This window comes from Triplophysa rosa, linkage group LG7 (genome assembly GCF_024868665.1).
Source record: "Triplophysa rosa linkage group LG7, Trosa_1v2, whole genome shotgun sequence".
Lineage (NCBI taxonomy): Eukaryota > Metazoa > Chordata > Actinopteri > Cypriniformes > Nemacheilidae > Triplophysa > Triplophysa rosa.
The window spans coordinates 10,157,857-10,171,504 of record NC_079896.1 but is presented as its reverse complement, the minus strand read 5'-3'; the positions used below and the strand labels follow the sequence as shown (position 1 = coordinate 10,171,504).

At 40.1% G+C, this 13,648-nt stretch overlaps 1 protein-coding gene across 1 annotated transcript; it reads right to left on the bottom strand.

Annotated features, from left to right (window-relative positions):
* Window positions 1-254: 254 nt before the first annotated feature.
* Window positions 255-13,400, bottom strand: gpbp1l1 (GC-rich promoter binding protein 1-like 1). The gene is made up of 12 exons (XM_057337649.1): window positions 13,112-13,400; window positions 10,151-11,329; window positions 8,503-8,616; window positions 8,189-8,318; window positions 7,793-8,109; window positions 7,557-7,632; window positions 7,159-7,355; window positions 6,876-7,016; window positions 3,006-3,161; window positions 2,295-2,413; window positions 2,108-2,207; window positions 255-2,007 (listed from the first exon to the last, which is right to left on the bottom strand). The coding sequence occupies exons 3-12, from the start codon at window positions 8,560-8,562 to the stop codon at window positions 1,852-1,854; spliced, it is 1,452 nt and encodes a 483-aa protein (XP_057193632.1). The 5' UTR covers window positions 8,563-8,616; window positions 10,151-11,329; window positions 13,112-13,400; the 3' UTR covers window positions 255-1,851.
* Window positions 13,401-13,648: the final 248 nt, after the last annotated feature.

Genomic DNA, 13,648 nt, shown 5'->3' with positions numbered 1-13,648 from the left:
CCTTGGAAAAGGGGAGTGAAAAGAATGGGCGAGGATCGAGCAAGAGAAATCCACCCCTAGGTTTTTTTATGCTTTTTGTTGGTGCAGAAAACGAAAGGCAGGACATGATTGGCAAACGGATGCAAAATATTTATTAAAACATTTTCTCTGATCTTTTCATTTTGATGCAGTAGTTTACGTCTGCCCCTTCTCACAGATAAACCCATACATGTCACCTTTTTCTCTTCTCAAATCTGTAAATAATGTTATCAAAATAATCTTCCAAAACTCACAATTTTTATTCTTATATTTTTTACAATCCACCCTGAATATCAAGGCTGCAGAAACAATATAATGCAAACAAAAGAAGAAAAAAACTATTAATGTGGGAATTTTTACAGCTGTACCAAAATTAAAAAAGAAACTTAAATCTGTGATAAAGCCATTTTTATACCCTATCAGCAAAAACAAGGTACAAAAAAAGGAGATGCACAATTTACACCAGCAGTCCCTCATGAAATAAAGAACTTGAAAGAAGACGGCTCTCTACTTTACTGCCAGCAGCAGGGATAGAACTGAGCATCCAGATGTAACCTCAAATGAACTGTGTAAAGAACATAGCAGAACAAAGCGTGCAAGCCATCTCACTGAATCGTTCAAAGTTCACAGTAATTACAAACCATTGCTTGCTTGGATCAATTCCAGCATTGTAAACATTACATAAGCCCAATAATGTTTAATGCATTTCTATTCCATTGGTTAGATTTGATCAGGGTTTTGCGGCGAAGTAAGGTTTTTTTTTTTTAATATTTATTGTATATCCCATTTATCATCTACATGCAATGACTGTGAAGCTTTGGAAAGTGATTGCCTCAGCATTAATAAGCATAAGAACGCTTTTATAGAGCAACTCTGAAATGTTCAGGATTTCAATGTTTTAAATCAAGCCGCTTTAAATGTTCCAGAAAAAAACCTTGACGCCACATAAGGGTAAGAAAGGAGACAGTCTGTTTATGATTCGTTTTCTAAACAGAACCCAACCTCTGCGCATTGAAACTCACCAGAACTTAACAAAACATTAGACCCTTCCATCCAAACGTTACCTTTATTCAAAAGCCAGCTCCTGACAAACTCTAGGTTGCAAATCTAACCTTTAAACATCCTTTAAGGTACGCTCACATGTGTACTTGGCAGACAGATGAAATCAGGAATATTAGTATGATTTTGACATTGCAGAGTGAAAATCAGCAGAGTTTGGTGGAACCGGAGCCAGAAATGGACTGATGTTCTAGCTGCCAGACCACACATGACAGTCCACTGAATGTTGCTTTAGTTCTTCTGTGCTGCAGCTGCGTGCGGCTGGCTTGAGTTCATTTCTATGAGGGACTGGTAGCAACGTCGCAGTCAGTGGCTCACAATGATTGTTTCATCTTAACGCTAATGCTACGAATTGTTTTCGCGGAAAGGAAAAAAACGTTTAGAAAGGTGTCGAAGCCATTTTAGAGAACATTCAGATGATGTCATATCACGTTAAATCACGGTTATAATTGGTGTTATATGAATTAGTCTCCCCCCCCCCAAGCAAAACAAAACAAAAACATCTGGTGGAAGGGTGTGTGGCTTTCTTTGACATTTCTAGTTCAGGATAAAGAACAAAATGCAGATAAGGAAACAGAGGAGGGAAATCAAACAGAAAGACACTGCCTATGAAGTGACAAGTGAATGCCTTTTACTCTCCAGCTGAGATATGACCAATGTTCCTTGTCCATGAAGAGATTCTTTTCTCTTTCAGCTTGAAATACATGGATGTGATGGAGGGAAGCGATTAAGCGAGAGAGAATCGGATATGGGGGAGGGGTGTTTAAAGCCACATTAGGTATCATCATCATCGGAGGTCTGGCTGCTACTGCTCGTCTCAGACTCAGAGCCCTCTTCCAGGCCAGGGTTAGGGGTGGTTCTCCAGTTCAGCAGGGTCTCACCACGTCGCTTCGGGAGCATGCCGTTACGTCCCAAACCAATCTTCTTCATCTGACATGAAAACAAATGTACGGTCAGTGTTGGTCGAAATTACCTTTACAACAAGCATCCGCTGTCAAACGCGAAACAATTTCCATTGATTGACCAATACCTGCTCAGTTTTAGCTTGAAACTCTTTGAGTTCATCTTCGGTGAGGGGCTGGAAGTCATCGTTTTCAGGGTATTCCTGCCAACCCATGGCCTTCAGCAACCTGTCACAGAGGATGTGTATGTGGTTTATAGACAGCTTGTATGTGTCTGATGGTACAGAATGGGCTAAAGAATGTGTTGACTCTGACCTGTGTTCAGCCTCCAGAGAACTGGACAAGTGCTCTGTGTCTGAGTCACTGAGAGAGTGGGAGATGCCGTTCTCATGACTCTCTCCAAATTCTTTTGGTTCAGGGGTGCTCGCCTCTCCCTAAACATGAGGATAACCATCAAAAAATGGCTTCAGCAAACAAAAATGAATCTGAATCAAAACCATAAAACCAAGATTGAAAGCACTGGAACTTATCATAGCACATATCACATGATGCAAAACCAAATATATATACAGTTTCACACCTGAAATTGTGGTGTTGTACTTTTTAGCTGTAATTACTTCATATAAGATTACAACCAGTTAAAAATTACACTTAACTACACTTGTGTACTTAAAGTCCTCGGTTTTCACAAATTAAGTTTGTACTTAACATACTAAAAATATAGTCTTTGGTACTTCTATTCACGGTGTCTCAAAATAACAATGGAGTACACTTAGATCTTAAAAACTACAACAGACTAATTTTTTGTATGTTAAGTACAAAATTAATGCATGAAAATAGAGCACTTTAAATAGAAGTGTATTTAAGTGCACTTCTTTCACTTGGGCTATTGTAAGTGCAATGGTGCTTCAAGCTAGGCGACATGCTAGCTGTTGCCATCTCAAACAGAAATGTAGCAATAAGATTACTTCATTAACTGTCACAAGACAAAGCAAAAGTTCAGCTCAAAACTGAATTCCCCCACACCTCTGCTGGAGCTCCAGGGCTGTGGCAGCCACTCACATCCCCGTTCCTCTCGTCCTTTAGTCCCCGCAGGAACTCACTTTTACGGTCTGTGCTGCGCCGCATCAGCTTTAGCCGTGAGGGGGTGATGTCTATTGGAGGGGTGGTGCTGGAGGGTGGCTACAAAAGTAACAAAACGACACTGCTATGTGAGCCAGCACATTGATTGTTTATAATCTTTAGAAAATAAACATGATAATAGTGCCAACAAGAAAATGACAAAGTCGGACATTTATAACATGTTTAATCAATTTGTGTGTACTGAAAATGGCAATGTAAAGTAAAACCGAGGTATTTCTAGTCAAGCATTTAAAGGAGGGATGCAACGGTGTTTCATGCATTCTGACTTATTTACAATGTTAAACATCCTGTCTTTTCATGCTTAACATGGTCAACTTGACAAAAAAACGAGTTGGACGTATTACGTAGTATTTCTGTACTCGATACACTCCCCCAGCATTCGTATAGGTTTCGGTAAGTTTTTTTTGAAACATGAAAATCCGTTTCGTACCAACTTTTCTTAGTCCCTTATTGGACAATTCTCCCGGAAAAGCACGCCCACGCGTCAACCAAGGAGAGTGGGAGAAGGAGCATAAGCACACGTCACTTTCACTTGTGTGCAGGAGAGAAAGAGCACTACGTTCGCAAAGTTCAGATGTGTTTATTTGTTCACTGCATTTGGGTGATGAACGTCATAGTGTTTCATCGGACGCACGCGCCTGACCCCCAGTTAACATCTGGTTTATGTTTGGCTAGTGTCTAATAATATAACTATTTATATTTAATTAAATTTATGTTAATAATAATTTGTATTATTATTTTGCTGTATAGTAATTGTATTTAATAAACGATTTGCAGACCTGCCAACCTTGGAATATTTTTTTTTTTGAGTACCATCAGCCGAAGAGACAGAACACAGGTTTTTAACATATAACATATTGGTTGTGAAAAAAGCATCGCAGTCACATTTTTGAAAATAACTTTTCTTATTGAACACATTTGTGTATAGTGTGTGTGTGTGTGTGCGTGCGTGTAAATAATCTTCAGTGAGACACCCTTGATGTATATCAATCACATTTACTTGCAGTGGCACTTGCTCTTGACTGCTTTGTTTCATAGGTCGCTGATTTGGCCTTTCTGAGCAGAGCATCAGTAAAGTTTTCCATGTGGCACTTAGTCCCCATTCCAGCCACAAAACACACACGCACAAACAAACACCTCTTGGTAACTTTCTATGCTGCACACATGCACTTACATTTTTGCCAGCCTGCCATAATCTACTTTAATAATTATAAACGTGAATAAATAAGTAATCTCAAAAGTTTGCATATGACGTTTTATTTTAATGACAAATATCGAGAGCTCGATTTTGCAGACCGCATTCAATCCGCTCCGCTGTCAGGCGGATTCGCTTTACTGAAAGAGAACGGCGCCGGCACGACGTTTTTATGTGACCAAAACTTGATGCTCTCTCGCAGATATACAGTAAGTGCACGTTATTGAGTGTGAGAATCCACCAGCGCAATCGGCGCCTATGGTACTTGGTAAAATCATGGTAACTTTTCGTGAGCGCTCATTTATAAATCAGAAATAACGTTAGCGCATCTTGCGGGCAAGTGCACGTTATCAAATGAGCCCGCGAGATCATCGACTGCATCGGCTTAAGCTAATTCAATATTTCAACTTTCCACATCCACCCGATCCGTTTACCTTAGAGCTCAGAAGACGTCTAGACTCTTCGTTTAAAACAATGCGTCAGAACGTGTGGGTGGAAGGGGATCACGCGGGATTTTGTGGTTCTGCCGATTTGCTGACTCTTGTTATTGATTGATAGGCCATAGGACGTATCAATCATCGCCGCTTTCTATTTGGGGGAAGAACTCAGTGCTATGATTGGACATATTCTTCTTTTTTCTGTTGCTTGTTTTGAGTACTGCACGCAGCAGAGGCGTCATCAGGTTTTTGCGTAGTTTAGAGTGACAAATCGTACCAGCGTACTTTGAGGTCAAAAATGCGCACCTGCTACGCAAAATGCGTACAGGTTGGCAGGTCTGGATTTCTTGAATTTTTTTATGTTCATTTTATTAAATAAACAATTTGTTAAATGCATCCTGTAGTTCGGTCGCATTTAAACAAACCGTATTGTACATTGACATCTAGCGGTTGAGCTTGGTATCGCAGTCTAAATTTAAAAAACTGGAGAGGCAAGTTTAGCCAAGTAACAGTTCTTCTCGGTTTCTTTTAAATGTTTTCAGAAATAATCTACAGGCACTCTATTGTTTGTGAACGTGTACCAGAAGTTCAGTTGGGGGTCACAAAAGTGCGCATGCGCAGTAATGTTTGTCTATATAAATGGTGGATATAACGCTGGATTTGGAGATCATTTGAAACGGATGGATGGAGCGGTCCCAGCGCTAAAATATGCAGGACATGAACCGCACGCGGTAAGTGACACAGTCATATGTCTGTGTTTTGTTGGCTGGCAATGAGCACGCACTTGCTTTAGTTCCGCCTACACCCCCAAGATGCGGGATATTATATAGTTTTTCGATATACCGGTAGAAATTCTCCCCACGATAGGAATTAAGTCTTCCTACGATATATTCTAGTTGATGGCGTATTTCTTTGTGAGACCCATTCACCGCTCATATGCGGAGTGAAAACGGGTATAGCGGAGGCGGACGTGAAGCTGAGAAAGAGTTTGCACTGAAATAGTAGCTCTAACTCTAGTGAAGGATGGCACTGTAGATGCGTTCGAGTTAATGTTTAGTTTCACTTTCGTTTTAATTAATCCGTTTGTTAAGTATTTGTTGATAGTCAGAATACATTAAAACCACAACATTTAGTTTGGCTAAGTCTTTATTTAAACATTCGTTAGATATTACGAGCGCATGCGCATTGCACAAATTGTTTAATATGATTTCTTGCCTGTTATAGACAGGATGCATGAACGGAGCATCCCGTGCGCAGCTCGCGCCCACATGTGCTTTCATAGCGTGCACAGCACTGCTGCCTGTTTACATACAGTATTATTTTAAATACGTATATGAGCGTATAAAAGCATGGATTATTTAATTAGATTCCTTTTATCCGCATTTTTCTGTTCTCTTTCTGTAGCGAGAGTCATAGACAGATTCAGTGTATGTTGCTGTGAAAAGAGAAGGTTCACACAGTTGAAGAGAGAGTGATTGACAGCGTGATGCGATCGATCGTTTCCACCCAACAATAGAATATATACAGTTTTAGGTATGACATGATGTGTTTATTGAGCTTTAGTTCATTTAACTTTTCCTTACTACAACCTTTTGAAGTCGAATGTCAACATTATATTTTATATTTACAAAAATTCTGTAGGTATATTTAAGGAGCCTGTTTGATTTGGGGTACATTTTACTTTTTGATTAATGTTTGTGTTTCTGTGGCTCTAGACTACATGCAGCTACTATCACTTGTAGCAAAAAACAGCGGCGGATGGTGTTATAGTTATATCGTCGTTAGTATCATTACCGCGACCAATACCAGAAAATATTGTGATAGAGTTTTAGGGCCATATCACCCATCCCTAACAACCCCCCACGCGTCGTATGTTTTCGGAAATAATCGCACAGCTGCATCTGTCTTTTATAAAAAAACTAAAGACTACTAATATTTGAAGGGTACGATACTATTTTGTAAGTAGTCAAGATTAACATGAGATATGCAGAAACTGTCTGAGATATGGCCACTTTAATAAATTACAAAAATGTCAAGCTGAACTATTAGTTTGACATTGCTGCCTTACATCAATCATATTTATTAAAATGAGATTCAGTTCTTGTGCGCATGACTCCATACCTCTTTAGAAGTGCCATGGGCAGGTGCACTGACAGGCGTCAGAGGTTTGGTCACAGAAACGGGGCTTGTGAAGGCCGAATCCCGCCCAGAGTAATGCAAACCCACTTTAGTTTCCCTTCCATTGGGTTTCCATGGGCCAGACTACAAAAAAAGCACAAATGTTATATTTAAAGGTGTGATTTTAGTTAAAACTAGTGTATACAAAGGCACACTCTTGGGAAGACGTCAGTGGAACAAAACATCACATAACTACTATTTTCAGGTCCACTGGCTCAAAATGTACCTTGATGGGGGCAGTGGCAGGCTTGGGCACCAGATTCTTGTAGACACTGGGACCAGGGATGGGGACTTTAGAGCCATTGGCAGGTAGAGGGCCAGCACTGGCAAAGCCAGCAGAGAATGCAGCGCTGGAGTCCTCCTTAGACACTTTCTTAATGACCAGCATCTTAGACATAGCCTGCTTAGCACTAGGGGGGTTCTCTGTAACAGAGGCAGACACTTACATTAGCGTGCATGCATTCACAATCTTTTACTGGTAGTGATTACAGAAAACAAACTTGTGCATAACAGTTTTGCATATAAAGGATTCCAGTAACTTTGATAAAAGAATTTAAAAGCAAACCAGACCAATAACAACGTGTATCTGAAACAAAGACAGTGCATAAATGAAAGCTTCCTTACCCCAGACTCCCACTGGAGTCCCGACGGCACGAGCCTGACTCGCTGGCTTTCCAGTTGTCTCTGGATTCAAGGAGGGCTGAAATTTGAAAATGCAACACAGAAACAACCCAGTATGCAGTCAGTTCATAAACGGAATGTGAAGTATGACAAAATCATACCTCTCTAAATACACAAACATTTAACTCATGCCTAGCAGGGGTGTGATCCCACATTGTAAGCAAGCAAACACTACTTACAAAATCCTCATCGACAAACTTGAGCTTGTCGTCATTACGCTCCTCATCAGAGTATCTCTCATGATACGGGCCACCTTTGCGTGCAAGAAAGTTTCCATTTCGCTGCCGGTGACCCCCTTGCCTGTCCCTTTCGCCCCCACAGCGTTTGATGTGCCGGGCATGGTGGTGGTGAGGAGCCTCCTGGCCCCTCTGCGCCCCATGCCAGCTGGGGGTCTCCTTCCACCCAGGTCCGCCACCTAATCCCCCTTGACTCCCCTTGGCGACACCAGAATCTACGGAGTCGTGCCTCAACAGAGACGGCTGCTGCCACCCATCACCTGAAGAGAGAACAAATACAACTGTCACACCGAGCAAATAAAAAGCACATCTCAACTCTAGATGCAAGGTTTCGTCTACCTCCAGGGGCTCTGAGCGGGTCATTGTTGAAAAAGCCATCGGAGGAGTTGTGTCTGCGGCGGTTTACTCCCGGCCGGCCATCGCCGCGGGGAAAGTGCTCTCCATGCTTCTCAACGGGGGCAGCAGGGGACTAAATTGCACACAAATTAAACATCCATCAGCTGCATTTAGCCATTGCAGGCAGCTTTACCAAGCTTATGTTAGAAAAGAATGATTAGGCTTTGAACTCAAGAGAAATAAGAACGGGCTTTGAGTCGTGCTGTCCTGAATTGAAAAAAAAAGGCACAAAGTGAATACAAAGTCAGTTGCAATACCTTGGCAGGCTGAGGCGTGGAGAAATTAAGCCAGGCAGGAACAAAGTCATGCTGCGCCATTTAGGTCCAGTGTCTCCCGTCAGTGGATGGAGGCATCAAACCTCATGGCCTGAACTTTAAAATAAAGCAACAACAAATCAAACATCTCTATGATCTCTTATCTCCAACATTTTAATAGATGAAGTATGTGCTTTTTGAACCACTAAAAATATTAACAGTTTTCAAACTGCTTTGCAGAATGTTCCCCTGTCTGACATTAGTCTGTCAAACGGATGATGCCGCTACATCACTGGTTGTTGCTGTGTTGGGATTCTCAAAGAGATGAACAATGTTACAATGGACCACTCTTTAAGGAAATAAACCTACGAATGGCTCACAGTCGTCTCTTTATATAAAAGGAGCTGTAAGACATTCTTTTTTTTTGTGCATGTATAACATGAAATGTCCCTACTACCTGACATACTTCATTGAAATGGGTATCCTGAGAAATCATACCTGTCTCTGTACAGCCCTATGCTCTATAAACAGAGTCATGGAGCCAGCCAATCAGAAATGCACTTTCGGTTTTGCTGTCTTTGATGGGCGGGGTTGTGGAGAAGAGGCATGCCATTGGAGTTAACAAAAATAATTTTATCTCATGGAACATTTAAGCTGGTGTATGAGAAAGTATTCAAACTTTTAAAAAATACATTTTAATAAGCTGGAATTGTTTACTTTTTGTAAAGAAAGATTTTTGCATGTTTATGCAGGGTTTTCCCTGCATAGAGAAATTGGAGGCGGCCGCTTCCGTCAAATGTCGTGCCGCCTCAGGCTCTCGCCAAAATTATGTTGCGAGTCTTCACAAGAAATGCTGCGTGCATTTAACACTGTCATTTGTAACTGCAGTTGTGACATTAGGTCACAGTGGAGGCGCTGTTTCGTTATCAGCACACTGAGGCGCTAAAAAGAGTTTAGAGCCAGCCTGTGTTTCACGGCTGTTTGTTTTGCATCAAAATACGTTTAATTTCTTGAAATTTATTATACGTACATCATTGTAATGTCTTAAGCTGTGCAGTTGGATCGTTGAATCAGCGTATACTGTACACAGCGAGTTCGCCAGTATGAACATTGCGTTCAGAACGACTCGCACACGAATGACTCATTTGAACCGATTCATTTAAACTATTGAACTTTTCAGTCACTAGCGAATATAAGAGATCCTTGAATCATTTAAAGTTAGCTATTGTGGGCTGAAAAGTTAGTTGAAATGATAAAAAAGCTTTATTTGATTAAAAAAACATTTCTGTTTGGTTGAATAAAAGTAATGTTTTATATAACTTAATAATTGTCATTTTTATCTAATTTTATTAGAACTTTTAATGTCAAACTCAAAGTCACTTTGGTTAAGCCACTTAAAGGTACGGTAGGCCTAACGTTACGTGTGTGTGTACAAGATCAGGATGGTACCACCTCCGCCTCATTTTGAGCCAGGAAAAACCCTGATATGTAGAAGGTAAATCATTCAAAACATGACCACGTACTTAAATTCCACATACTTGCTCCTTGAAGTGTTTCCAATTCAACTAAACCAGCACTAATACCAAGACTAACAGTTTCATTAAACTCGTTAAATTATATTCACAAAACTAAACAAAATTTGGCTTCTTACCCCAGAGACAAAGGCTCTGTAGTTCGATGGCCCTGTTCTCAGCTGTGTCTGTGTAGCGGGCCCAACCAACGCACTTTCACAGGCTCGGCAGCCTCAGGATACCAGCAGCTCCTGCCACAGGCAAACTCCAGTTTCCAGGATGGTGCAGTAAGGGGGAGGAAGTGAAACTCTTGCAGCCGGCACACGCTCTGTCGTCTTATTCTCGTGCAAGGTGAAATCGTACGATGATGGAAGAAATCAATGCGAATGGTGAGCGGTTGTGGAAGAATAGTAAATGTGTTTGATCAGTAATGCCTGAGTGACTCTCCACGACACCTTTAGTTCACCGTCGATGGCAGATTGCATTCAGGTCGACTGAATACAAATGAAAGATCCAACAATATTTTGACTCGGTCCGTTTGAGTCTTGGCTCAACCAGTCTCTTATTCTGGGGGTTTGTGGTGGCAGCACACCGTGCCTGCTCTGACGCTCAGGAGCTCCTTTACGAACTCATTTTCAGATGAAGACACGCACAGTGACAAAAAAGAAAGTGGGGCTGTACCACTCAAAGCTCTTATGCGGAAAGTGGCGATCTAAGTACGTTCACCTCATCAAAACAGTCGAGGTGCTACGTCGGGGCAAAAAGGGGTGGGGGCTGATTTGTCACATCACAATAGCTAAGAGTGCTTTATGTTACGAAGTCATGGGAATCGATTTAGCCTTCAACAGCTCATACTTTGGATGATTCAGTGAACAGAACATAGAATGAAAAACTTGACATCTTTAATTCTTTCCCCTCATGACTGATAAATGGCCGTTGAACCGATATCACGTCAGGCTACTAAAAAATTTGAAAGTAAATATGATTCGATTCCTAACAACACTTATGATCCCCCAGTTCATCAAATTATAAGGGAGTTCCACAGAGGAATAACGTGATGCCAAAGTGCACAGATTCTTAACAAAGGTGTCGATAAACACTGTGTACCGTTCATTGGTGATTCAACAGCCAATGAGAACAAACCAAAGTATCCAGGTGTGAGCAAACCTTGAACATTCAATGTGGAAACAACAGATGTACTCCAGCTAGTATTATTGTATGATGGGAGATCTCAGGTCTTGTGAAATTCTTGCAGTCAGAGAAGAAATCCAATAGGTTGTTCCTCCTCCAGATCGTCACGATTAATCTGCAGACCAACTCTGTAAAACAGAACAACCAGTATTGACAGATATTGAATTTATTTTTGGGGATAAAAATCACAATGTCATCACCTAACACTATACATCATGGATAAAACCACTGCTTTGGCTAACTTAGAGCTTGTCCACACTAATGCGTTTTCTTTTTCTCTCCGTTTTGGCCTTTCGTCCACACTGAGACTGCGTTTTTGTCAACGAAAACTGCGCTTTTCAGTTTGTTACTGACATAACATTAGGCCGTGTTCTGAGGCTAAAATAGCTTTATTTATTAAACTATTTGACAAAACATTTTTCATTTCTTTATTACACAATCAGTTTTAATAACCTTGAAATATAATAGAAACATGTTAAAAAGAAAAAATATTTAAATTTATACATATATATGAAGAGTTTGGTTGCAAAATGAGATAACTCCTTTTTAAACATTTTCAAAAATCATGTTTTTTATGTTATGTTTTTATTGTGTTGGTTAGCTGTATTTTTTTAGTTATTATGGCTTAAATTAAAACAAACCAACTGCAGTTTGATTGATATTAAATGGAATTCACAATAAAAACATGATTTTTGAACAAAAATTAAAACCGAGTTATGTCTTTTTGGAACCAAACTCTTCATATATATATATAAATATCATGGAGAATAACTGAATTAAAGTCTACAGTAAAACCAGTCTAAGGATATACTCATACCCATCCCATATATATTGTTATAAAGTCTTACTTAAAAAAATAAGTTTGACAGCACAACATCTGATATCACTGCATACAAAATTATACAAACTACATTTAAAAAAATATATGCAATAATCCATGACAAATCAAACTCATGAGCTTGCTTTCCTTCTGTAAACTTTTCATTACTATGAAGTAATGAAATTGTGTATACAGACTAAAAATGTACTCAACTTTCCTCAAACTCGAGCAAAATCTGAAAGTGACATTGAAGACCGACTATCTGAAAGTTTGGGTATCATAGGCGCGTAGTGAATGACAACAACGTTGTGAAGTTTTCGATCTTAATAGATTTTTTGAGACACAACCCTTGGTGAACTTTAATAACAAGACCATTAGTCCAGCAAGCCAACAACTCAACTAAGCGAATCGACTTAGATTAGACTCCTTATCAGTACCAGCGGTTTATCTTAATGCCAAACATGACTTATCCCTTTGTCAAGATATTTTAAATGAAACATGTATGCCCACGGCCAACAAATATCTAACTAACGTTACATTAATCGAAACTAAACTATCTCTATAATGCAAAAATAGTCACAGTAGTATCTAAACTAAATGAAAGCTAAAGTCAGGCTTAGAACTAGCAAGAGTTAGCTGCACCGTATCAACTAGAAAAAACTTTGATGGTTTTTGTGATAATAGCAAGCTAACACTTTATATCTTCACCCCAAAGTTCTAGAGCTCACAGAAGTTGAAAAAAATCCCGAGAATAATAAACTAACGCATTTGTGTTTCTACTTACATAACACTCGCTAGCACGACCGTTAGCAGAGTAGGCCATTCAAAGTGTGTATAAAGCCTAAACCCCACACGCTGGTTGGTTAAATCTGATATTTTAAGACTAAAGAAACTTTCGGTCGTCATTAGACGTCTGCATTGCTAATTGACGGTAAAATATAATAATTCTTGCATCTTGTCGTGAGAGTATGCGTGTTGTTTTAGCCACGGCGCGAGCTAAGCTAAGGTAGCACTCCGAGCAGAAATAGTGTTGTAAAATGGCTCCCTCTCGGCACCAAACCACCGAATAAACAACTCGATATAGACCTACCTTTTGATCCCTTGTCTATCCCAATAAATTAATCAAAGACGACGATGCACCGCTTGTCAAGTCAATTTGACAGTTTAGAGGTTGTCGTATTTCAGAATATGTCTTTTGGTTGTGTTTTTTAATCACGCTCGGTCCGACTTTGCCAATCCATCTAGCTTGTTCCTGTCTACTTCTGCACAGACGAGCTAATCGATCGCAGAGCAGCGCGCCCTGCCTGGACGCTTCATAACAGTAATTTGCCAAAGCTCGAGCCAGACTGGAGGACTCGGGAAAAAAGCTTGAAACCAGCAGACCGCCGAATTTTGAAGTTAATATCACTCTTTGTAAAATAGAAGGAATATATCGTTGGTAAAGATGATACGAGCAGGCGTTGTAGACTGTGGGTAACGTTACCTCCTGTAATGCAAATTTGGCGCATAATCAGAGGCATCCCTTGAGTCCACGTTGTCTGATTGAATTTGACTGCCATTAGCAAACATAAAATGCAAAAACAGACAAATGCGTTTTGCCCTAAATATTGCATGTATGGATAAAGTT